This window comes from Scheffersomyces stipitis, chromosome 5 (assembly GCF_000209165.1).
Source record: "Scheffersomyces stipitis CBS 6054 chromosome 5, complete sequence".
NCBI lineage: Eukaryota > Fungi > Ascomycota > Pichiomycetes > Serinales > Debaryomycetaceae > Scheffersomyces > Scheffersomyces stipitis.
In genome coordinates this window covers 1104144-1128818 of record NC_009045.1, presented here as the reverse complement: position 1 = coordinate 1128818, position 24675 = coordinate 1104144, and the positions used below count along the sequence as shown (strand labels likewise).

Sequence of the window (24675 nt, the reverse complement as noted above, 5' to 3'; positions counted from 1 at the left end):
GCTCATTTGTGTCTGCGAAAATTACAAAAAACGCAGAAAAAAAATTGATGCGACGGAAAATGTCTGCTGCTCCGGACTTTGCTAGGGCAATCCTGCGTGCCAGCGGGGCTTCCATCTGCTGCCGACACTTTTTTTGTTCGGTTTATTTTTGTCGGCTGCTGGGAGTTTAGATATCACGTGACCGGGCACATATGCAGCGCTGGGAACGTCGCTAATAACCCATGATCAGAAAATATCGCACCAATATCGCCAGAACCAGCCCTGTATGGTGTTAAACATTTCCTGGTTGGTACAGACATTTTTGTTTCACCGGTCTGCCCTCTTCAATTATGTCATAGCAGATATGATATCTGGCACTTTGGTCTGGCAGCGTCACAGTGGGCTTCCCATTTGTTGCCACCACGAGTGGACCGCCAAGTCCGAGCTCTTTTCGTGGGGTAAATGATCCCTAAAAACGCTGCTCCGAACCAGAACGATTTCAGCCTTGGTACAGACAATGTCCGAGTCTGAGTCTGAGTCTGAGTCTGCGACCGTGTCTGGTTGTGAGTCTCAGTCTGAGTTTGATGCTGATGCTCTGTCTGAATCTGATCCTATCTGCCATGAGCCCCTGGCGTCCCAGCGTCACTCAGTAGATCTCAGACAGACACGGTATGTAGAGTCGGCGTCTTGGACAAATTCCACTCTGCTCGGCCTGCCCAAAAGCCCGGGATGGAATACTAGCGACTTTCCCGTGTCTGTGTGTTACAGGAAAAGTCCGAGGCCGAGACACGATCATTCCATGCTGCTGACATAAGCTGATACACTGAGAAAATACCTTCCATAATAATGGGGTCGAGCCAGCTGGACGGTTCCTCGACCGAATCTCAGGCCAGACATTGTAGACGTGACTGAGTGCCAAATGTCTTCAGGCAGAGATTGTGGATTGCAATTTGCAGATTAGGGGGTTACATTGTCTTGATCGTTACAGTTTAGGCCCAGGGAGCTCACGCCAGCGAGCCGCCAGCCAGCTGGATTGTTTGACTGCCATGACCGTTCTGGTCCAAAGGAACCTTCTCAAGAATGGGTTGATAATCGTGGTAATGATCCCACTGGCACGGTTAGTGTCTGAACAGCTGTTGTGGGGTTGGCCCACTGTCGGGCCCCGCGCAGACAGAAAATTTCGCAGCAGCATCACAAAAGGGACAACTTTTTGCCCAGACACTGCATCTCTCTATTTCCACCTTTTTTCTGTGTCTGTCTTTTTCCATTGCGTCCCTCCAAGAGATCGTATCCCCACAATATCTACTCTACCTTCTCTCAATTGTAGAAGTTACACCCAAAGACACGACAGGAAAGGCAGGGTCAGACAAGAAAATAATGTAGGCAGTATTCATCTTGTCAAGGACAATTTGTCAGAGTTGGCACAAAAATGTGTGTCCAAAATCTGGGGATATCCCGTCTGGCTCTGAAATTTGTCGGGGACATAAACGCAATTTGCAATTAAATCTTTCGCAGCTAATGTTCTAATCTACTTTTGACTACGCCTACTCTCACCAAGGAGAACGGTGGATTGGAGAATGGTGGATTGAACGCTGCTGACTTGCGGATAAACTTTTACCCTGAAATCCCGGAAGCCAAAGCATTACTACGAACTTAGTAAAATAAAGGCTGATCCTTTCATTCTACGAGCTTACGAGAATTAGAATTGTCTCTTCTAGCATCTCCATATCGCCCACCCTCTGTTCACCATTCGTATCTCCTGCCACCCGATTCTTTCACCTACAATCCTCCGTCTCCACTCTTTGAAATCTCTTATCCTCTATCTCTACGCAGTATCTCCGTAGGTTCCACATCTCACAAACTCCGGAAATAGACTGTTTGTGGGGATCTCCCTATTTCTGAGACTCGGAATCACCCCTTTCAGTAACTTTGGTGGGGTTAACGATTAAGAACGGTGTAGGAAGTCTTTCCGTCCATGTGGAAAGATATACGAATTTTCGGAGTCATTGACTTCACAGCAAATAGTGATCCCGTCAGTTTCATTGGTCATTTCGAGTTCCACTTCAAATCTCCGTACAGCCTTCTCTGGAGCTCCAAGTGCGATAACTAATTATTTGCACCCCCGGGCTTCCCACCGTAGGATTCTGTTATACACAGTAGAAGAGGGCACTTTTGTTGGACTGTTGTATGTCTGATTCGGTTTCCCCCACCGTCCAAGATCTTGGATATTGTAATCTATTTCCGCACGTCTAGTTTTAGTTTCAGACTTTTCAGTTCCCTATTCAGCGCAATAATTAGTAAACGTAAGACATTTGCTAGCAGCCACAGACAAAAGTATTATAAAGTAGAGTAAGCACAAATGACCAATCGTATACCAGGAATCGTAAATTGAGAATCATATCATAAACCCTAAATCAGTCATGGCGCAATTTTCTCTCATACAATTCTCACCTTGCATAGTTAACAAAGAATAATGGTCAACTGCCGCAATACAAAAGACTGGGGGCCACAAGCACTTGGTGCAGCTTGCAGACGTTCATTCGAACAATAGACCAAGCAACCAGCGCAATTCACCCAAGACAATCCAGCAAATCTGGCTATCCATATTGGTGCCATACTGACAATGGTACAATTCCATCCAGCGCCTGCATACACCGATTTCGATGTTTTCACGTGATGTAAATGCCCTATACAGCCGATTTGTAAACATACTTCATTAACCTGAAATATCAGCTTTTCTACTTCCACATTGATCGTTTTTGCAAACACAGAAACTTCTCTACAGCTGACACCCCAGCCACTTGTGATCTGCGTCTTGCTAGAGAGTGTCAACTGCGAAGTTTTATACAAATAGAATTTAAACTCTATTTCTTCTTGGTGAATTCAGAACGAACCAAAGAATCTTTCATGGCAGAGCACCACCAGTGATCTCATAGTATACTTGACAGAATTGACAGAATTGTTTGAATCTGAATAACTAGGATCTTTTCATCGAATTCCTTTTTTTTGATTTTCCCAATACCTAAATTTAGATCATAGAGTCGACAATCGCCTTACTTTCAAATATCGGAAATTCCCTTTGGCTTTGCCCATTTGTCCAGCACTGATATTCTTTTCAAATGTCTTCCAAAGTGGCTAACTTCTTCCACAGACTGCCCAAACATAGTCACATTCAAGAGATGGACATCGCAGATATTTCACAGACGATGGAAAACGTTCTGATTCTGTCAAACATGATGGACGTGGACAACTCTTTCCAACTCAACCTGACTCGTAACCAGCTCAACAAGGAGAATATTACACCATTGAATTCCCCAAGCAAGTCGATTTTGCACAACTCTCCACAACTTCATCACAAAGGTCTGTCTCGTTTTCCATACTCACCTTCTCCTCAAGATCAAGCTGTCAATATTCAACAGAACATCAACCAGCTCCAGCCACCCCTTAGTCAAAGATACAAGCTCTCGCAAGAGGAGTTCCATAAGAAGGCCAACAGTCCCAAGACAAAACGTTTAGCTTCTGTAGCCCAGTTGTACTTTCTTGACTACTACTGTGACATGTTTGACTATGTCATCAGCAGAAGAGAGCGAACTAAGTTGGTTGAACAGAAGTTACTCAACGATCCCAGCTTTAGTAGCAACCCTCAGAGACAACAACTTGAGTGGAAAAACTACGTAGGCAGAGAGCGAGCTCTTTTGCGTAAAAGAAGATTGAAGCCCAAACACAAGGACTTTGAGATGATCACGCAGGTGGGCCAGGGTGGATATGGCCAAGTGTTTTTAGCCAGAAAGAAAGACACCAGAGAGATATGTGCACTCAAAGTGTTGAACAAGAAGTTGTTGGTCAAGTTAGATGAAACTAGACACGTTTTAACAGAAAGAGACATCTTGACCAACACCCGTAGTGAATGGCTTGTCAAGTTATTATATGCTTTTCAGGATCCGGAGAAGGTGTTTTTGGCAATGGAGTTTGTACCTGGTGGGGATTTCAGAACCTTGTTGAACAATACCGGCTACTTGATTCCGCCACACGCTCGTTTCTACATGAGCGAGATGTTTGCTGCAGTCAACTCTTTGCACGAGCTTGGTTTCACTCATCGTGACTTGAAACCAGAAAACTTCTTGATTGACTCTAAGGGTCATATAAAATTGACCGACTTTGGATTGGCTGCTGGAACTGTTTCCAACGACAGAATTGAGAGTATGCGCCTCAAGTTGAGGAACTTACAAGACTTGGACAACTACCAGTTACCGTCGCATTTGATGTACGAAAGACAGAAGCTTTTCAAACAAAGTCAGGGACACCATAATCTTGCCAACTCCATTGTAGGATCGCCCGACTATATGGCTCTTGAGGTGTTGGAAGGTAAGAACTATGACTACACCATCGATTACTGGTCATTGGGATGTATGTTGTTTGAAGCTTTGTGCGGATATCCTCCATTCTCTGGATCTAAACAGGACGAGACCTACTATAACTTGAAGCATTGGAAAACGGCCTTGAGAAGACCTCAAACCAAAGACGGTAGATACGTGTTCAGTGATAGAACATGGAACTTGATTACAAAATTGATCAATTCGCCTACACAACGTCTCAGAACCTTCAAACAGATCCAACAACAGAGCTACTTCGGCGATATTAAGGACTGGGACAAGTTGAGAGACAGAACTCCTCCATTCACACCACAACTTGATAATGAAGAAGATGCTGGTTATTTTGACGACTTTGAAGACGCTGAAATGATGATGAAGTACAAAGATGTCTTTGCCAGGCAAGAGCAGAACGAGTCTTTATTAGAGAAATCGTCTGGCCAAGGAAGAAAGGTCTTGGGTCAGAACAACTTCATCGGTTTCACTTTCAAGCATAAGTCCAACCCCAACAACAAGTTTGCTAATGGCGAGATCAACCTTTTGAACTTTTCGTCGAACAGCAATGCCAGAGGAAATAGATTGGATCCTTTGGCCACTTTGTACTAGTGGGGATTTGGTCTGTGTAGTTTATTGCGATGGTTTGTTGGGTCTTCTTTCATTATTTTATCATTTATCATAATTATTTCTTAGAACATTGCTGTTGGTTATTCATATAGCTGTAAGATATATTTAGCTATTACAGAAAGTTATAAATATAAAGAGTATTTCTATATAAATGAATATACTATTTGTCTATTCGACCTCATTTGAACCAGTTCTCTATACTATCTGATTGACTTTTCCAGTCTATACTATTACAGTTGATTCTATTATATTACTTTTATTCTATTGTACATCACTGCTTCCACACATAATCATTCTCCACCTTCTCCTTAACAAACTTTCTCTGCTGCTCATGGTGCACCTTCTCCGCCTCCTCTACTGCCTTCGAAATCATGGCAAACAACTCGTCTTCCTTTATGTCACCCTGACTTTCAAGCAAGAGGATTTTGTTGGCCTTGCCTTTTTCGATGTTGAAGCAAATTACATGGTGAGAATCACTTTGGGCCAATTCGTATACAGTTGGGTTCACTGTAAGATTTCCATTCTTCACAGCTATGGAAAGCGAGACAAACGAAGCCTTCAACGCTATGCCCGCATCTATCAACGCATAGTAGCAGCAGTTGATAGCGGCATTTAAGTCATTACTAGTATAGTCGACCAAATCTGTTTCTGTTCTCTTGGAGTCGGAAATCAAAAACTGAACCACTACTTGAATGAGCTGTCTAGGATATTTGAATCTGACTATGATACTCTGGAGTAAAGATCTGAGTTTGTCTTCGAGAAGTTTTTCTCTTGTAGTCGCTAACCCCACTGCTGGCCTGATGAGAATCTCTAAACTGGCCTGGTTAGGCAATTCTTGTCTGGCCTTGGGCTCTATGGGTCCAGTGACAGAAGCGATGACCTTCGTAGATCCGAGAAGAAGTTCCGCAGAACCATCCGACTTTTGCAAAAGTGAAGTATTCACGGATGTCATTTGAATATAGACAGTATTATTAAAATCCAAGAAGACTATCTCTTCTACCTTATGGCTGGAAGTTATGAAGTGAATATAATGAATAATCAGTTTTATTCTTTATGGAATAATTTACCATAGTTAAGATTGTATATAAATTTACTATGCGCACTCAATAGCTCACCTCATCTCACAAGATTCTTTACTCCAGATTTCTTCTTGTACTTTCAGCAATGCAAGACTATGAGAAAGAATTGCTAGCTGACTTCGACAGTGACAGCGACGTAAGCTTGGAAGAGGAACCCTTGGTTGAAAATTCGACCGAAAACGAGGCAAAATCGTTTGAAAACCTCAATGGGCTCCAGGAAAATGACTTTATTCACCAACAGAATGGATTCAATAGCGGTGAAAATTCAACCAACAACCACGAAAAAACATTTTTTACACAACTAAGCGAGTTGATTGCCTCCAATACCGTAGCAGGTTCACTTTCGGCGATTCTAAGTGAGCCAGACATAAGCAGCATTGAAGATATCACTGTCTTCTCGAAGGTATACCCACTTATTCCTCAATTGAAGAAGCATATAGAGTTGTATTCCAACGAGGAGACAACTGATTTTTTGGAACTCCTATCTTCTATTGATGATAGTGAAGACCAATCGGAAGAGTACAAGTTCATTCTTTTGGTAAACGAGCTTCTGGGTATCATTAATCAGGAAATTATAGCCTACCATCAGCTTCTCAAGACTCAGTATAAAGTAGTGTTTCCAGAGCTTGAAACGTTGGTGCTTAACCCCATAGATTATGCTCGTATTATAGCGATAATCAAACAGGACTTGAAGAATATCCGTTCATATGACGAACAAATGAAGGCGATAGTGTCCAATGAAAAGATTCTTGTCATTATAATGGCGGCTCTTCAGCAGCTAGGCCAACAATTTGTACTCAATGATAAAGATATGAACAGCATAATTGATTGCTGTGTCATTTTGCTTGAATTATATGAAATATTACAGCTTCTATCGAACTTCATAACTCAAAAGCTCACTAAGTTTGCACCTAATGTGAGTGCTATTGTCGGTTCTATTACAACTTCGCAATTGTTAATAGCAACAGGTTCTTTAAAACTGTTGGCCATGACTCCTTCGTGCAACTTGGCGTCCTTAGGAATCAGAGACCTTTCATCAAAGACGAAATCCAAATCTAGAACCGTACGGCAAACAGGCTATTTATATCATTCTGAAGTTGTAAAGTATCTTCCTGAGGATATAGTTCGTTCGACAATGCGTATAGTAAGCGGAAAAGTGATTTTGGCCGCTCGTGTAGATTTGGCAGGCTCTTGTCCTGATGGTTCCATTGGTCATACGTATTTGGAAGAGATTAGGAAGAAGATCGACAAGCTCTTGACTCCTCCTGAACACCAACCCGACAAGGCATTGCCTGCTCCAGTAGATGTGAAATCAAAAAAGAGAGGAGGTAGACGATTCAGGAAGATGAAGGAAAGGTTCCAGATGTCTGATTTACGCCGAGCCCAGAACAAGATGGAATTCGGCAAGGAAGAAGATTCTGTGACAGACAGTTTTGGTGAAGAAATTGGATTGGGTATGAGCAGAACGAATGGAGGCAGTGGAAGAATTGGAGAGATTAGAGTGAATACTAATACTGGAGCCAGAATGTCAAAGGGCATGGTTCACAGATTACAGAAACATGAACAGAGTGCCAAAATTCAGAGAATTGACAAGGGTATATTTGACCAAGACTTTGACAGCATTCTTTTGGTAAACCCTAGTAGTAAAAAAAGCAGCGAGAACAAGCTCAATGGTTCAAGTAGTCTGACAATTGGAAGCAAGTGGTTTACAGGAATGAGCAAGAGGAAAAATGAGGACGATGGTGGCAACGACAAGAAGAGACAACAGAATAGTGTATTATAGTATATTGTAAGATAGAGCAAGGAAGATACGAGAGGTTAATAAAACTTTTGATAAAGGTGGGGCGACTTTTTGTAGACTTTCTAGACGTGCTTAAGTATATGAGAATGAACTTGTTGGTTCCCCGATATCCACAATTTCACTTCTTGATTCACTGTTTGAATAGGGGTAGAATCAAGTGATTCAATAACAGTCTTCAGTAGAAAAGATTTGGATTCAAATGACTAATCATGAGTCTACAAAAGAGAATATAAACATGTTAAGATAAGAAAAAAGGAATTAGTCACAATTCGCAGCCGTAGTCATAATTTCAACAGATAAAGAAGACTCATCCGGCGCACGACATTTGTCTATCCTCACTGGCGACATGCGACACCGTGAAAAAAGTTTCCATCTCCAGGAAATTTTCACTTATATAAGTACCAACTGTCCCTGTGAAATACTCTCTTTTAGTGTATGCTTTTTACGAAGAGTCTCATACGTGGAATAGTCATCAGTCTGCCTCTTAAGAATACACTTCCGATTTGCAGAAGACATTTAGCCACCATGAGTGACCAGAAAGACAATTCTACTGCTACTTCGGCTCCTGCCCCAGCTGAAGGAGCACCAGTAAAGACCGCCAAACAGTTGGAAAACGAACGTAAGAAGGCCGAGAAGCTCGCAAAATTCGAAGCCAAGAAGGCCAAGCAAGCAGCTGCTGCCCAATCGAAGTCGGCTGAGCCAAAGAAGCCCAAGAAGGAAAAGAAGGTTGCCGAACCTGTTCCAGAATTTGTAGATGAAACCAAGCCAGGAGAAAAGAAGATTCTTGTCTCTCTTGAGGACGCTGCCTTCAAAGCTTACAACCCCAAGAATGTTGAGTCATCCTGGTACAGCTGGTGGGACAAGGAAGGACTTTTCCAGCCTGAATTGACTGCCGATGGTAACATTAAGCCTCAAGGTGCCTTTACTATTCCAGCACCTCCACCCAATGTCACCGGTGCCTTGCACATTGGACATGCCTTGACTGTTTCTATCCAAGATGCGTTGATCAGATACTACAGAATGAAGGGAAAAACTACACTTTTCCTTCCAGGTTTCGACCACGCCGGTATCGCTACCCAATCTGTTGTGGAGAAGCAGATCTGGGCTAAAGAGAAGAAGACAAGACATGACTATGGAAGAGAGAAGTTCGTTGAAAAGGTCTGGGAATGGAAGGAAGAGTACCATTCCAGAATCAAGAACCAATTCAAAAAGTTGGGAGCTTCTTATGACTGGACTAGAGAAGCCTTTACCTTGAATCCTGACTTGTCGGCTGCTGTCACTGAAGCCTTTGTCAGAATGCACGATGACGGTACTATCTACAGAGCTACCAGATTGGTCAACTGGTCCACCAAGTTGAACACTGCTATCTCGAACTTGGAAGTCGACAACAAGAACATTCCTGGTAAGACTCTATTGGCTGTTCCTGGCTATGATGACAAGGTTGAGTTTGGTGTATTGACTTCGTTTTCATACGAAGTAGATGGATCTGATGAAAAGCTTACTGTAGCCACTACTAGACCAGAAACCATCTTTGGTGATACTGGTGTAGCTGTTCACCCCAAGGATCCTAGATACACGCATTTGCATGGCAAGTTTGTGAAGCATCCATTCTTGGACCGTTTGTTGCCTATTGTTACTGACTCTGAAGCTGTTGACATGGAATTCGGTACTGGTGCCGTCAAGATCACTCCCGCCCATGACCAGAACGATTACCAGACAGGTAAGAGACAAAACTTAGAGTTTATCAACATCTTTACTGATGATGGGTTCTTGAACGAGAACTGTGGAGAGTACAAGGGCTTGAAGAGATTCGATGCAAGAACCGTTGTGATTGAACAGTTGAAGGAAAAGGGCTTGTTTGTTGAACAAAAGGACAATGAGATGACGATTCCTCTCTGTTCTAGATCGGGTGACGTCATTGAACCCTTGTTGAAGCCCCAATGGTGGGTCAACCAGCAAGAAATGGCCAAGGACGCCATTGCTGCTGTCAAGAACGGTGATCTCACCATAACTCCTAAGACATCAGAATCCGAGTACTTCTACTGGATGGAAAACATCCAGGACTGGTGTATCTCCCGTCAATTGTGGTGGGGCCACAGATGTCCTGTTTACTTTGTGGTTGTAGAAGGCGAAGAAGGTGACAGACTCGACAATAACTATTGGATTGCTGCCAGATCTCACGAAGAAGCTTTGGAAAAGGCTCAGAAGAAGTTTGCTGGTGTAAAGTTTACTTTGGAGCAAGACGAAGACGTTTTGGACACCTGGTTCTCTTCTGGTTTGTGGCCTATTTCCACCTTGGGGTGGCCTAATGCCACTAGAGACATGGAGTTGTTCAATCCTATGTCAATGTTAGAGACCGGTTGGGATATTTTGTTTTTCTGGGTGTCTCGTATGATCTTGTTGTCGTTGAAGTTGACTGGAAAGGTACCTTTCAAGGAAGTATTCTGCCACTCGTTGGTTCGTGATGCTCAGGGCAGAAAGATGTCCAAGTCGTTGGGTAACGTTATCGACCCCTTGGATGTCATTGCTGGTATCCCCTTGCAAGGATTGCACGACAAGTTGAAGGTTGGTAACTTGGATCCTAGGGAATTACAAAAGGCCACAGATGGCCAAAAGCTCTCGTACCCTAACGGAATTCCTGAGTGTGGTACGGACGCCTTGAGATTCGCTCTCTGTGCCTACTCCACCGGTGGCAGAGATATCAACTTGGACATCTTGAGAGTTGAAGGCTACCGTAAATTCTGTAACAAGATCTACCAAGCCACCAAGTTTGTATTGGGAAGATTGGGTGAAGACTTCAAGCCAGCCGAAACCCCAGCTAAAACTGGCAATGAGTCTTTGGTAGAGAAGTGGATTCTTTACAAGTTGACTCAAGCTACTGCTAAAACCAACAAGGCCATTGAAAACAGAGACTTCGGTGATGCCACCAACCACATATATAATTTCTGGTATGACTTGTGTGATGTCTATATTGAAAACTCCAAGGCTTTGATCCAGGACGGTACTGCTGAACAGAAGAAGTCTGCTCAAGACACCTTGTACACTTGTATCGACTCATCCTTGAGATTGATTCACCCTTTCATGCCATTTGTAACGGAAGAAATGTGGCAGAGATTGCCTCGTCGTGCTGGTGACTCTACCAAATCGATTGTCGTAGCCGCATACCCTGAATACATTAAGGAGTTCGATGACAAAGAAGCCCACGAAGCCTATGAGTTGGTCTTGGAAATCACCAAGGGTGCCAGATCGTTGTTGTCGCAATACAACATCCTCAAGCACGGCCAAGTGTATGTTGAAACTGCCAAGAAGGACATCTTCGACATTGCCTCGGAACAGCACGACTCCATCGTCTCGTTGATCAAGGGTGTTGACAAGATCACCGTTGTTTCTAAGGTGGAAGATGTACCTTCTGGTTGTGCCTTGCAAGCCATTGGCCCAGACTGTACTGTCCATGTGTTGGTGAAGGGCCAAATTGACTTGGATGCTGAAATTGCCAAGGTGGAAAAGAAGTTGGACGCTGCTACAGAATTCGACAAGAAGACCAAGGAGGCCATCGAGAAGTTCACGGAAAAGACCCAGCCTGCTGCCAAGGAGGCTGCTTTCAAGAGATTGGAGAAGGTCACTGCTGAAATCGAAGGATACCAACAGACCATTGCCATTTTGGAGAAGTTGAAGCTCTAGATAGAGTAGAATGTAAATACAGAAATGAAATACAAGAATGGGAAAAGCAAATCGTAGAGAAAAACAGGCCAAAGAGTCTCGAAGAACTGCAATCACAGATTACTGCAAGTTTAAATAGCTACCGGTACCTAATAGACTTGTGCTATAGACTTTAAGGCTTGCCAGAAGTCCATAAGTCGGCATGGGTCATGTGACCAGAGAGCATTTCCCCAGATATGTAGAGCATAGGTACGACGGACATACCATCTCGTATCCTAACACGTTTTTGGGGTTTCCATGTCGTCAAGATAGTCCTATTGTTTTTGTAGGGGCAGCAACCGGGACTACTGCGGCAATGTCCAAATGTCGTGTGATTTATTCTATTGGTTTTATGCTTTAATTTGACACATTTCCGCTTAGTATATGCAGACGGAAAAGTTCGATGAGGGGCAGAGATGGATTCCCCATAGTTAGAGAATCAGGAACAAGATTCTATATAATATTAGGAGACTGGGGAAGGCCCAACCAATACGTATAATGGCCAGCACGGTGGGGCCAGAATTCATATATTGCTGATTTTTCAAGGAGCCCATCTGATTTCGTATCCAAGCCTCTCGAGCCGAACACGTCAGAAATTCCAGGAACGCATACCGTGGCCAACAATAAGCAAACTTGTATGTATACAAACACGAATTCCACCCACTATCTGTACACGACCAATTTCATATGGCCTGTACTTGTAGGACAAAATAATGCCCCATTGGGATAGTGAACAAACTGGACTGTGACTGAGCCTGGTGGCGGAAGCGTATAAATAGAGCAGAATCCGACGTTCGATCATCTGAATTTTTTCAGTTTTCCACATTTTTGATTTATCAATAATTTATCACTAACAATACAAAATGGACGGTTTGCTCAAGAAGGGAGAAGAATTCTACGCCGGTAAGGACGGTAAGGTTGACTACAGTAAGGTCTCCGAAGACGCTAAGGACGCTTACGCTGACTTGTCCAAGGGTGGTTCCTTCGCTGCTGGTGCCAAGGCTGCTTTCTCTGACATCCAAGCTAACCACAAGGGCGGTGAAGCTCCAAAGGACGACGACAAGAAGCAATAAACGTTTCGCTTAGATAGTATTACGTTAAATATATTAGAGATGAAGTTCTGATTCTTTCGAGATGTAGGCTGTATTTTTCACGTAGTAGTGCCAATTGTCCGCAATTGGATTCTTTTATTGCTATAAGTTTGCATAATTTGCATGATTTGCATTTATTGATGCTTACTGGCATTTATCGACACTTGAAGGTGTTTTTGCTGTTTTCTCTGAAAGGGAGGTTTCTTTGTCTGTGCTCAATTGTCGATTTGTCACCCTCGAATCAGATAAGAAATCATTCCGTGATCAAAAAAGGGGTGGACGTCTTCGCGTATTTTGGTCTCAATTCAGAAATGCGAAGTTTCGCGATAAGGTTGCAGTTTTTTTGCAATCGTTTCATTGACTGAGACTAAATACGCTATAAAAAGACTAAATATCTGTAACTGTTTCTGGTCCTACTTAACATGATTGTTCACTGAATTCCTTTTCTCCTACTCTTCAATATCTACTTCCTTTCAAAATTCAATTACCTATTCTCTTCGATGATTACTATGTACTCTATTATCACTATCACTATGTACTTTTACACTCCATATGCCTTAGGTTGAATTTGCATCTATTAGAATTTGTACTCCTGTAATACCTCTTTCAACACAGAAGGATACCACCTGGCAGCAACGTCCTGGTGCGATTTGATACGGTTACGGAACACAGCGTATCCAACGGGATGCTTGCTGACGTCTGGTTTGAACTGAAACCCAACGTCCACGCCCCAGTCCTTGATCTTCTTGTCCCTTTCGTCACGCAGCTGGAGCACGTCTGCTGGAATGCCTTCCACCACCGACTTGTAACTGTCCAAATCTATAGTCTGGAAAAAAGGAATCGAAATTCTAGTTCCAGAGCCTGGCTTGGGGATCAATACACGATGTATCGTAGCCTTACAAACCCCCTGGGAAATGGCCTCGAGAGTCTGACCTGCATTCACTACCAAAGTGCGTGGAATATTAGGCACTGTGATCCATTGGCCCTGAAAGTTTTGCACTTGTAAAGAATCAGTATGTTCTGTGGCCTGGAAAATGTACGTGAGCAAATCAGAGTCCCTGTGAGGACCCACACCTTGTTGTGTCAGAGGCGTATCGTCCAATGCTACGGACTTGGTTTGCGTCAATTGACTCGAGTCTGGGTATGCTACCAACTTCATCTTACACTGTTGGTTGGGCTTGAAATAAGAGTCTAAGGCAGAGGGTTCTAATCCAATGGCTTCAAGAACCAAGTCGCGGAAATGACTACTTAAATTGGTCATCTTTGCTATGTAGTCGGTGATGGTAGGGCGAAATCCAGGAATGGCACTGGCGTCTGGCCACAAATTGGGCCCCTCGATATTTCTGTAAATCGGCTCGTCAGCTCCAGGAGCTGGCAATTCTGTGCCCAAGTCAATCTGTTCTCTCCAGTCAGTATGAGAAGCAGTGATTTCGTTGGCTAAACGGGTGTAGCCCAAAAAATGTGGGCTGTTGATCATTTCGCAGCCAAGTTTGACATCGTCCGGAAGATCAAAGAAGTCGAATGCCTGTTGTTTGATTTTGGCAAGATCATTATCGTTAGGACCAAAAACTTCGTAGTTCTTCAAAAGAAGAAACCCAACGTTAATAAGTGCATGACGGAGATCTTGCAAAAACTGGGGTTTGGTCGCAGGATCAAGTCCAAGCTTCAAATCGATAATAGGGATCTCCTGAAAAGACATACTTTTAACACTAAAGAGCAGGGATCAGAAAATGAAAGAAAATCCGGGGAACAATGGCTCTATTTATATTTCAACCTATTCAAAGAATCGGAACAAATAGGCGCTAAAAATTTCAAAATTAGAAGTATTTATGGCACGACTCTAAACATCAGCAGATCCGAGACCTGGTCAAATTACTCAGCATCCATAGTCAACTCTGCTTGCCCTATTAATTCTCCGCTTGTGGCAGCCCCAGCGGATGAGCCACAGTTCGTGATCAGGACGGCATGAAAGCAGAATATGAAAATTTTCAGGTCTGGTAGCGCGACCTACAAATATATCAGAAATCGAAGACAAGACGTTGTATGGTTCCGAAATAGAAGGCTCTAGGTTGCAACCATGGAGCTTATGCAAGGTAGCCGCTAGTTGAACTAAAGCAGATCTTATCTCTTTTGCACTTAACTGCAATTTTTTCGATTGCAACATACGCTCTCTCTAGGCTGGTTTGAATTGACTGATTTTCACCTCACTTCAAACCAGTATAGGCTAAACTTCACACATTTGTCTACCGGTTTCTGCTGCCAAGGCCGCCGTACGAGATTTTTGCAGTCGTTGGCGGAATAAATTTTTCCACTACAGTTCGGAAAATCAAGGTTAGTAGCGGATATGTTTGCACTAACTGTGGATTCGCGGCATTCAGCTCATACTAGATAAAATATTAACTACTTTTATAAAAAGTATGGTAAGGGTATCCGCTCTTGGAGAGTAATTGCCTTTCGAACATTGGTGACATCACCTTTTGTAAGAAATCCTTGGACTTCTCAGCGAAGTTGTGTTCTCTCGTCTCTTCGGAGCTTGATCCCGTAATAAAGAAAAGGTATCTATAGCAGGATGCATCTTTTGCATCCACAGAGTTTTTAATTGATGTAGAACAAAGTGCAAAGTAAAGACTTAACGATAACATGTATTCCAGCTTCATTATTAAACAAACTGCTGATATTTCTTCTGCTATCTTCATGGTAAGAGCATAAATTTGGGAGATACTGAGTGAGTCACATTGAACATTTAGTTGAAAAAGATATAGTACCAACAAAATGGCTTTGTCCCTTCAATGGCAAACTTTTTGGGTTACCTATGAAAAGATTGAATCTCTTTCAAAGAGGGAACTCAACTTGTGGCAAAACTATTACAATTGTTTATGAAGTCGTATTGTCACAATTCACCAGGACTACATTTGACGGAATTTTTTTATTAGTTTGAGAACAATCGAAAGAAAGAAACATTTAGAATTGATTAGATATCCTTATCAGATGACAATCACTGAAGAACTCATGTCGAAGTTTTTTAAAAGAAGAGCAAATAGACAACGAGGCTTTTCTGAGCTACAATGAAGATGTGATTCTTTGATAGTGTATAGTGCAAAAAGCAGAAATAGCAAGTAGATATTTTATCTGACAATCATTTTGCAATCCTGCTTAAAAATTGAAAAATATTAAATCGCAATTTATCTAACTTCTCTTTTTCAATTCAGGTTGCAACTTAGCCGTGTCTATACAAAGAGGTCCCACTCACGGTATCCATGCCAAAAGAGATGGAAAATTGTACACATCAAAGGATTGATAGGATTTAACAGACAAGACCGAAATAATTGAATTATTTGACAAGAAAAAAGTGTACCGGTTTTTTGACACAAAGCCTCCTTTAAATAATTTTAAAAATACTCTAACAATCACTTGTTCAGTTGCAAAAAAGGGTGATAATAAAAGTAAGTCAATTCAAAATGTGTTAAGGGTACAACCTCTATTTCCTCTATCTCTACATGAGCAGGATATTAATATTAAGGTATATTTGGGGCATCATTCATCAGCAGTTAGTGTTCATATGCAGTCGAATTTCAATATATATGCGTTTATTTCTGGAATATTTGCTAGACTGTTTCCGTCAGTTAGCAAGTGTTAGGACAGTTCATATTGTACAATTTAGAAGCAAGAAAAGCATTCGTAAAACGTAATTTAGTTTGTCGCTGTCTAGCAAAATTCAATCTCATATAATGCTTAGCGGCTTAATCTCTCTTGGCTTGGAGCTGTCAAATATTTTATTATAAGAAATGTATGGAATACAGTGCACCAATTATCTGCACGTTTTCTGGAAGCCGTACCAAACTTTATTTGCTGCTCTTTAATTGAAATTTAGGGGGTGATACCGGAATATCAATTAGACCAGATTATAATTCGTGTTGAATATTCGTTCATGTTAAATTTTCCCTTCTTAATTCTTTCATCGGAATTTGGCTCTTATCAGTTGCAGTAGTGTTCAAGTATCTTTTGCAATCGTTCACAGTTCATTCAAATCCCTAACAAAGAATGGAATTCACTATTGACGAGTTGCTTCCCCTGGTGGGCTCTTTTCAAGATTTCATTTTTGGAAGTCTCGTACTATGCGATGCCGCATCCTTGACATCGATGTACCCTTATGTCTACTTTTATATCAAGAATTTTGATATTGGAGACGACGATGCAAATATCTTTATCTATAGTGGATATTTGGGTGCAGTTTTTACACTCAGCCAGTTCATAAGTACACTGTTTTGGATAAAGTCATCAAACAGGTTTGGCAATAAAACAGCTCGATTGTTTTCAAGTACTGGTACGGCATTCTCCATCGTTCTTTATGGTTTGAGCACAAACTTCTATATGGCTCTTTTGGCACGACTGATGTTGGGGTTCTTCCATGGATACATATTTATTCTGAGATCGACCGCTGTTGGAGCTGTGGCCCATGATAAAACGTGTCGACGTCGTCTCTCTGGAAGCTTCATGCTGATGTGGAGAAATGGACAAAGTCTTGGCTATATCTATGGAGCATTAAACACAGGTTTTTCTTTATATTATGATGGCTTATTGCCTTCAAAGTATCGATTTCTTCCTTCTAACCTCTTGATATCTGCCTTTACTGTGGTGCACCTCATTATAGGCTGGCTCTTTTTGGACGAAACGCATGAACAGAGAAAGTATGAGCGTGACATAGGTGTAGAAGTTGGTGATTTTATCAAACGTCTGTTGGGCTTCAAAGTGCCAGAAAGACCCTGGAAGCTAAGAGAAGACATCAAGGCAAGCCAATTACTAGACAAGATGGAGTCTTCCGAAATGAACAACAACCTCACAAAAAACGACACCTCTCAGGTGGACTTCCCAGGTGCTGAAGATGACCTTACTCAAAAAGAATCTGAATCAAAGGACGAACAGGAACTTTTGTCACCAATGTCATTAAAAGATTGCATAACAGGCGTATTTATGATTTCCTTCCAGCAATGTATCTACTTTGAGTTTTTGCCTGTTTTGCTTGCCAGTACACTTAGAGTGGAAGAACTAAAGTTTCCGCTTCATGTAAGAGGTGGGTTCGGTTTCAAAGATGAAGGAATCGGGAATCTTTTATCTGTTACTGTGACCTTTGGCATGTTAATGACTGTTCTCCTTCCTCTAATTAACAAATATATCAGCACTAAGCGTGTGCTAAAAGCTGGCTTGCTCGCATACCCTATTATCTACTTCTTATTGCCCTTATTTGTTTTCACACGGCGCCAGTACAATGAGGGAAATCCGATTCTCACGTTCGTGTTGCTTGGTGTGACTGGTACAATAGTCTCCTTCATTGACAGGATTTGTTGTGACCATATTAAAATTTTATTCACAAAGGTATCTTCTAATACGTCAAGAGAGTTAATTGAAAGTTATGCAATGACTGTTTCCACCTTGGCTCTGTGTGCTGCCCAAATTATTGGAGGGTTATTAATTTCGAAGTTCGATGAGCAAGGTTATGGAGAATTGTCTTGGTGGCTTCTCTCAATTTGGTCGCTAATGACATTCTTACATTCCGTTCTCATTGTGAAGTAGGAGATAGAGAAAGTACTAAATCGTGGGATGAAATACTACCTTGACCTTTGTATGTTGTCATACAGTTTTTGAATTTATAAGAGAAACGAAAAAACTTGCTATACATGAATTTAAGTTAGGATTTGCAATCAATACTATTTACCATTATTCTTTCCTTTTATAAAGAGGTGTACGCAATTGCGAAACCATTCACAGTGAACCAGTAAACGAATGTAGTCCACATTCGCGGCTCAATGATGTCAAACTCTGAAAAATTTGCGGAAGTCAATATCTTCTTATTCTTGTCATTTCATGGCTCTATCTTCAATCTACGAATTTCTAAAATCCTGGAGCCACGGAAATGGTCTCTGAATTCTTGAATAGAGCCAGCCAATTTTGGGCACGAGTGTGGTACTAGGATTGAGAGTATATGATATTCGGAATCGGATAAATAGCATAGCTTAGTGTGGCGGCCGTGTCCGGGGGCTATGCTACTTCTCCATGCTTCGTGAATTTAAACCACGAATAGTCTTCTGTATACCAAAGTGTCACAAAAGCTATTGTCCAAAATTTGCACCCAGTTAGTAATCACATTCATTCGCGGTCGTACCCATTCTTAACGTCCGCAGTGTAGTGGATGGTTTCAACTACCCACGTATCATCGGAAGTACTGATAGAAGATCCCACAACTCTGTCTTTTGTATGTAATTTGTTTAAGCATTTTTCCTAAAATTTACTGCTGGCCTATTTCTTATATTTGGTGGTAACGAAAATTATGATTTTTTTAACTTACTCATGATACATTAATTCAAATCGTTATAGATAATTAAAGAACTGACTTGACGGAGACATATTCGGCGATATAGCAATTGTAATTATTTGACAAGAAAAAACTTGAATTCGTTTCTTAAATGGAGCACAAAGCTGTTGACAATATCTTGCACTAATGCATAAAAGCATACTGAATAATTGCTAAGCAACCTAAAAATGTCAGAATGCAAGCATTATTTCCGCTCTCTGTACATGTGCTGATTTTCTAAACCCGAGTATGAGGCAACTATTAATGCCGAACTCAATTGATCGAGTCCTTGGCAGCACTATGTGCAATCGTGATTTGTAAAATTTCAGTTGCAAAATGCTTGTAACCAGATTGCATTCAAACCCAGGTTTTCCTGTTTGCGATTTATCATCATGAAGCAGCTTTTGAATTACCCAGTATAAATAGGTGTACTTTTTACCAATTTCGTAAACAATTTTTGAAAGCAATCTAACCAAAAATGACTACAGGAAAGACTTACTTTATCTCAGGTGCAAACCGAGGAATTGGCTTTGAATTGGCCAAACATTACCTCGAAGCCAATCCAGACAATATCGTTTTAGCCACTGCAAGATTTCCAGCTTCTGCTACGGCTTTGAATGAATTGGCTGTGAAGAATTCCAATCTTCACATTCTCAAGTTGGATGTCTCTGATGAAGCTTCTATTGCAAGCATTGACTCGCAATTAAAGGATATCACGGATGGTGTGGATGTTTTTGTTTCGAATGCAGGTATCTTTCTGGAATCCCGTGGAACGGTCCTTAGTACCCCAGCCGAAAAATGGGATAAGCACTTGAAGGTTAATACTGTGGGTCCAATTCTTCTTTTCCAGGCATTGTACCCTTACTTAACTAAAAGAGTTACCAAGAAAGTGGTCTTTATATCTTCGTTGGCAGGATCTATTGCCAGTTTTAATCCAGCGTTCCCAATGGATTCATATGGTCTTTCAAAGACAGGACTTAGCTTTATCGCCAAAGCAGCTGGGGCCGAACTTGCTCTGGAAGGCTTCATCGTCATTGCAGTTCATCCAGGTGTCGTCCTGACCGAACGAGCATCAAAGTCCATGGATGAAATGAAGGCATCAAACGATGAAGTTGCTGCCTTCCTCGATCTGTTGATGATTACTCCAGAAGAGAGTGCTTCCTTTTTGTCCAAGTTAATTGAGGAGTTGAATGAAGAGAAGAACGGGTCTTTCCTTAATTATGACGGAAAAACTCTCCCATATTAAGTATAGTTCATACATTATGTAGAACATATATAGAATGTGTAACGTAAGCTAAATTCAAATAAAATTACAAAGTTGCAATTGCAACTCTATAGTTGAGTTTGGGGCGTATCTGAGTTGTAATGTTGATTCTTCCATCTAGTTAAAATATAAATCATGACTTTTGGAACTTAATTATCAGTCTAAACGGTGAAAATTCAGCTGTCTGATAAGAATTAAAATTATACACAACCAACCTTATCATCGTATCAGAAACTTCGGCAAAATTTTTGAAATTAAATGATTCGAGTACTGAGTTCAGTTGTTGGTCAGATTCCAGTTTTTATCAACCTGTAGGCATCGGTTACTATTGTCTCATGAATAGAAGTCTTTATTGTAGCTCTCCATTAGGTTGAAAAACTGAAATATAAGAGCACCGGTTAAATGGAGTTCCATTCACTCTGGCTTCCTTCACAACGTGATCTACACTCTATCAGAGAACTTTGTCCAATTTGATTGAAGAGTTCACGCAATCAAGCATTTGTTAACAAAAATTCTGCTTGAGAGCCCATATAGGACCATGAAATAGAGTTAGCAAAATTCAATCTCATTTAATGCTTGGCGTCTTAATCTCTCTTGGCTTGGAGCTGTCAAATATTTTATTATAAGAAATGTATGGAATACAGTGCACCAATTATCTGCACGTTTTCTGGAAGCCGTACCAAACTTTATTTGCTGCTCTTTAATTGAAATTTAGGGGGTGATACCGGAATATCAATTAGACAAGATGGAAAACTCGTGTTGAATATTCGTTAGTATTAAGTTTTCTCTTCTCAATAATCTATCATTGGGATTCAGCTCATATCAGTTACATAGCTTTCTGGTATCTTATGCAATCGTTGCACAGCTTCCACTTCGGTCTTCGAATCTCTAGTTTAAGGATGGAATTTTCCATTGACGAATTATCCCTCATTAAGGGCTCTTTTTTTCAGAAATTCATTTCCGTTAGTATAGGAGTATGCGAGGTTATAGCTTTTACGTCCATGTACCCCTATATCTATTTCGTGATCAAGAATTTTAATATAATAAACGACGATGCAAATGTCTTTGTCTACAGTGGATACTTGGGAGCTGCCTTCGCACTCACCCAGTTCATAAGCACACTGTTCTGGATCAAGGCGTCCAGCAGGTTTGGTAAAAAATCAGCTCGATTGTACGCAAGCACTGGTACAGCATTCTCCATGGTTCTTTATGGCTTGAGCACAAACTTATACATGGCTCTTTTGGCACGGCTGTTGATGGGGTTCTCCAATGGTTACATTTATCGACGTCGTACCTTCGTCAACTTCTTCCTGGCCTGTAGAGGTGGGCGAATGAATGGCTATTGGTTCGCATTACTTAATTCATGTGTTGCAATGAATCTTACAAAGGATGGCGGCCTGTTATTTTCAAGGTATTCATTTCTTCCTTCCAACCTCTGCATTTCCTCCAGTATCGTGGTGCTAGTCATTCTTGGTTGGCTCCTTGTAGAGAAGCATGAACAGAGAAGGTATGAACGTGATATAGGTATAGAAGTAGGAGATTTTAGCAAACGTCTGCTGGGCTTCGAAGCAGCGAAGAGGCCCCACAAGCTTGATGGTCAAGAAATTATGGTGGGCCAACTACTATTGGACAACAAGATGGAGTCTCCAGAAATGGACAACTGTGCTACCAAAAGCGACACCCCTAAGGTGTATCTCCCAGGAGTAGAAGACCTCTCCCAAGAAGATTCTGAAACAGAGGAAGAACGGGAACTTTTGTCACCAATGTCATTAAGAAATTGCATAGCTGGCGTATTTATAATTTCCTTCCAGCAATGTATCTACTGTATCTACTTTGAGTTTTTACCTATTTTGGTTGCCAGTATACTTACAGTCGATGAACTAAAGTCTCCACTTCTTGTTAGAGGAAGGTTCTATTGCAGGGGATTCATTTTTCCCTATATTGTAACCGCTGGCTTATATATGGCTCAAATCATTCTTTTATTTAACAGCATCAGTACTAGGCGTGTGATAAGAATTGACTTTCTCGTATTCATTAACTTCCTATTGCCTTTATATAATTTCACACAGCTCAAATCCAATGAGAGAAACCCGATAGTCACGTTCGTATTGCTTGGTGTTAGTTGTACAACAATTTCCTTCGTCAACAGGATTAGTTCTGGTCATATGAGAATTTTGTTTACTAAGGTATCTTCTAATACGTCAAGAGAGTTAATTGAAAGTTATGCGATGACTGTTTCCACCTTGGCTCTGTGTGCTGCCCAAATTATTGGAGGGTTATTAATTTCGAAGTTCGATGCGCAAGGTTATGGAGAATTGTCTTGGTGGCTTCTCTCAATTTGGTCGCTAATGACATTCTTAAATTCCGCTGTCATTGTGAAGTAGGAGATAGAGAAAGTACTAAACCGTGGGATGAAATACTAGCTTGAATTGTTTATGTTGTCATACAGTTTTTGAATTTATAACAGAGAACAAACTTGCTATACGTGAATTTAAGTTAGGATTTGCAATCAATACAATTAGTACCTTTACAATTATTCTTACTTTTCATAAAGAGGTGTACGCAATTGCGAAGCCATTCACAGTGAACCAGTAAACGTCTTTCAACAATGTAGTGGGCCACACTCTCGGCTCAATGATGTCAAACTCTGAAAAATTTGCGGAAGTCAATATCTTCTTATTCTTGTCTTTTCGTGGCTCTGTCTTCAATCTCTTCAATCTCTTCAATCTACTAATTTCTAAATTGACCTGGAGCCTCGGAAATTGCCTGTGACTCCTTGAGTCAGCCACTTGTAGGGTGCGAGTGTAGCACTAGAATTGATAATACAAGATGATATCCCGAATTAGTTTAGCATAGCTTGGTGTGGCAGCTGCATCCGGGGGCTATGCTATTTCTCCATGCTTCGTGAATTTAAACCACGAATAGGCTCTGATGTAGTATCTTCTGTATATTGTCCAATATTTGCACCCAGTTAGTAATCGCATTCAATCGCGGTCGTACTATTCTGTAACGTCCGCAGTGTAGTGGATGGTAATTGCCCGAGTATCATCAAAAAGTATTGATGGAAGACCTTCTTACTGTTTCCGTATTTTGTATGTAATTCTGGAAGGTATCCTAAAACTTAATGCTTGACTATTTTTATATTTGGTGGAAACGAGAATTACGACTTTTCAACTTACTCATGATAAATTAATTCAAATCGTTATAGATAGCAAATAGTCAAGTCATAAAGAATTGACTTGATGTGGACGTATTCGGTGACAGAGCAATTTTAATTATTTGACAAAAAAAACTAGGATTCATTTCTTAGAGGAAGCACAAAGCTGTTGGCAATTCCTTCTTGGAAATGTCAAAATGCAAGAATTATTTCCACTTGTGCTAAACCCGAATATGAGGCAACTATTAATGCCGAACTCAATTGACCGAGTCCACGGGAGCTTTATGTGCAATCGTGATTTGTTAAATTTCAGTTGCAAAATGCTTGTAACCAGATTGCATTCAAACCCAGGTTTTTCTGTTTGCGATTTGTCATCATGAAGCAGCTTTTGAATTACCCAGTATAAATAGGTGTACTTTTTACCAATTTCATAAACAATTTTTGAAAGCAATCTAACCAAAAATGACTACAGGAAAGACTTACTTTATCTCAGGTGCAAACCGAGGAATTGGCTTTGAATTGGCCAAACATTACCTCGAAGCCAATCCAGACAATATCGTTTTAGCCACTGCAAGATTTCCAGCTTCTGCTACGGCTTTGAATGAATTGGCTGTGAAGAATTCCAATCTTCATATTCTCAAGTTGGATGTCTCTGATGAAGCTTCTATTGCAAGCATTGACTCGCAATTGAAGGATATCACGGATGGTGTCGATGTTTTTGTTTCGAATGCAGGTATCTTTCTGGAATCCCGTGGAACGGTCCTTAGTACCCCAGCCGAAAAATGGGATAAGCACTTGAAGGTTAATACTGTGGGTCCAATTCTTCTTTTCCAGGCATTGTACCCTTACTTAACTAAAAGAGTTACCAAGAAAGTGGTCTTTATATCTTCGGTAGCAGGATCTGTTGCCAGCTTTAATCCAGCGTTCCCAACGGATTCATATGGTCTTTCGAAGACGGGACTTAACTTTATCGCCAAAGCAGCTGGGGCCGAACTTGCTCTGGAAGGCTTCATCGTCATTGCAGTTCATCCAGGTGTCGTCCTGACCGAACGAGGAACAAAGACCTTCGATGAAATAAAGGCAGATACAAACGATGAAGTTGCTGCCTTCCTCGATCTGTTGATGATTACTCCAGAAGAGAGTGCTTCCTTTTTGTCCAAGTTAATTGATGAGTTGAATGAAGAGAAGAACGGGTCTTTCCTCAATTATGACGGAAAAACTCTCCCATATTGAGTATAGTTCATACATTATGTAGAACATAT

The 24675-nt window shown here is 41.2% G+C and overlaps 9 protein-coding genes across 9 annotated transcripts; 7 read left to right on the top strand and 2 right to left on the bottom strand. All coding sequences in view use genetic code 12, as the record gives it.

The window, feature by feature from the left end:
- Positions 1-496: 496 nt before the first annotated feature.
- On the top strand, positions 497-1636 carry PICST_32285 (hypothetical protein; the record flags this gene model as incomplete). The annotated part of the gene is made up of 3 exons (XM_001385190.1): positions 497-648; positions 973-1096; positions 1538-1636. The coding sequence occupies 3 exons, from the start codon at positions 497-499 to the stop codon at positions 1634-1636; spliced, it is 375 nt and encodes a 124-aa protein (XP_001385227.2).
- Positions 1637-3098: 1462 nt separating this feature from the next.
- On the top strand, positions 3099-5164 carry DBF2 (protein kinase; the record flags this gene model as incomplete). Its single annotated transcript, XM_001385189.1, has 1 exon — positions 3099-5164. One exon carries the CDS (start codon positions 3099-3101, stop codon positions 4953-4955), a length of 1857 nt encoding a protein of 618 aa, XP_001385226.2.
- An 80-nt stretch (positions 5165-5244) lies between these two features.
- Positions 5245-5925, bottom strand: RRP46 (Exosome complex exonuclease RRP46 (Ribosomal RNA processing protein 46); the record flags this gene model as incomplete). Its single annotated transcript, XM_001384853.1, has 1 exon — positions 5245-5925. One exon carries the CDS (start codon positions 5923-5925, stop codon positions 5245-5247), a length of 681 nt encoding a protein of 226 aa, XP_001384890.1.
- A 212-nt stretch (positions 5926-6137) lies between these two features.
- Positions 6138-7835, top strand: PRP31 (splicing factor; the record flags this gene model as incomplete). The annotated part of the gene is made up of 2 exons (XM_001385188.1): positions 6138-6244; positions 6308-7835. The coding sequence occupies 2 exons, from the start codon at positions 6138-6140 to the stop codon at positions 7833-7835; spliced, it is 1635 nt and encodes a 544-aa protein (XP_001385225.2).
- A 465-nt stretch (positions 7836-8300) lies between these two features.
- VAS1 (valyl-tRNA synthetase) lies at positions 8301-11580 on the top strand. The gene has a single exon (XM_001385187.1). It carries the CDS (start codon positions 8379-8381, stop codon positions 11532-11534), a length of 3156 nt encoding a protein of 1051 aa, XP_001385224.1. The 5' UTR covers positions 8301-8378; the 3' UTR covers positions 11535-11580.
- Positions 11581-13220: 1640 nt separating this feature from the next.
- NGD3 (Naringenin 3-dioxygenase) lies at positions 13221-14342 on the bottom strand (the record flags this gene model as incomplete). Its single annotated transcript, XM_001384852.1, has 1 exon — positions 13221-14342. The coding sequence occupies one exon, from the start codon at positions 14340-14342 to the stop codon at positions 13221-13223; it is 1122 nt and encodes a 373-aa protein (XP_001384889.2).
- Positions 14343-16684: 2342 nt separating this feature from the next.
- On the top strand, positions 16685-18214 carry PICST_47021 (predicted protein; the record flags this gene model as incomplete). Its single annotated transcript, XM_001385186.1, has 1 exon — positions 16685-18214. One exon carries the CDS (start codon positions 16685-16687, stop codon positions 18212-18214), a length of 1530 nt encoding a protein of 509 aa, XP_001385223.2.
- A 1256-nt stretch (positions 18215-19470) lies between these two features.
- YKH1.1 (putative short chain dehydrogenase) lies at positions 19471-20238 on the top strand (the record flags this gene model as incomplete). The annotated part of the gene is made up of 1 exon (XM_001385185.1): positions 19471-20238. The coding sequence occupies one exon, from the start codon at positions 19471-19473 to the stop codon at positions 20236-20238; it is 768 nt and encodes a 255-aa protein (XP_001385222.2).
- A 3637-nt stretch (positions 20239-23875) lies between these two features.
- FAB7 (short chain dehydrogenase) lies at positions 23876-24646 on the top strand (the record flags this gene model as incomplete). The annotated part of the gene is made up of 1 exon (XM_001385184.1): positions 23876-24646. One exon carries the CDS (start codon positions 23876-23878, stop codon positions 24644-24646), a length of 771 nt encoding a protein of 256 aa, XP_001385221.2.
- Positions 24647-24675: the final 29 nt, after the last annotated feature.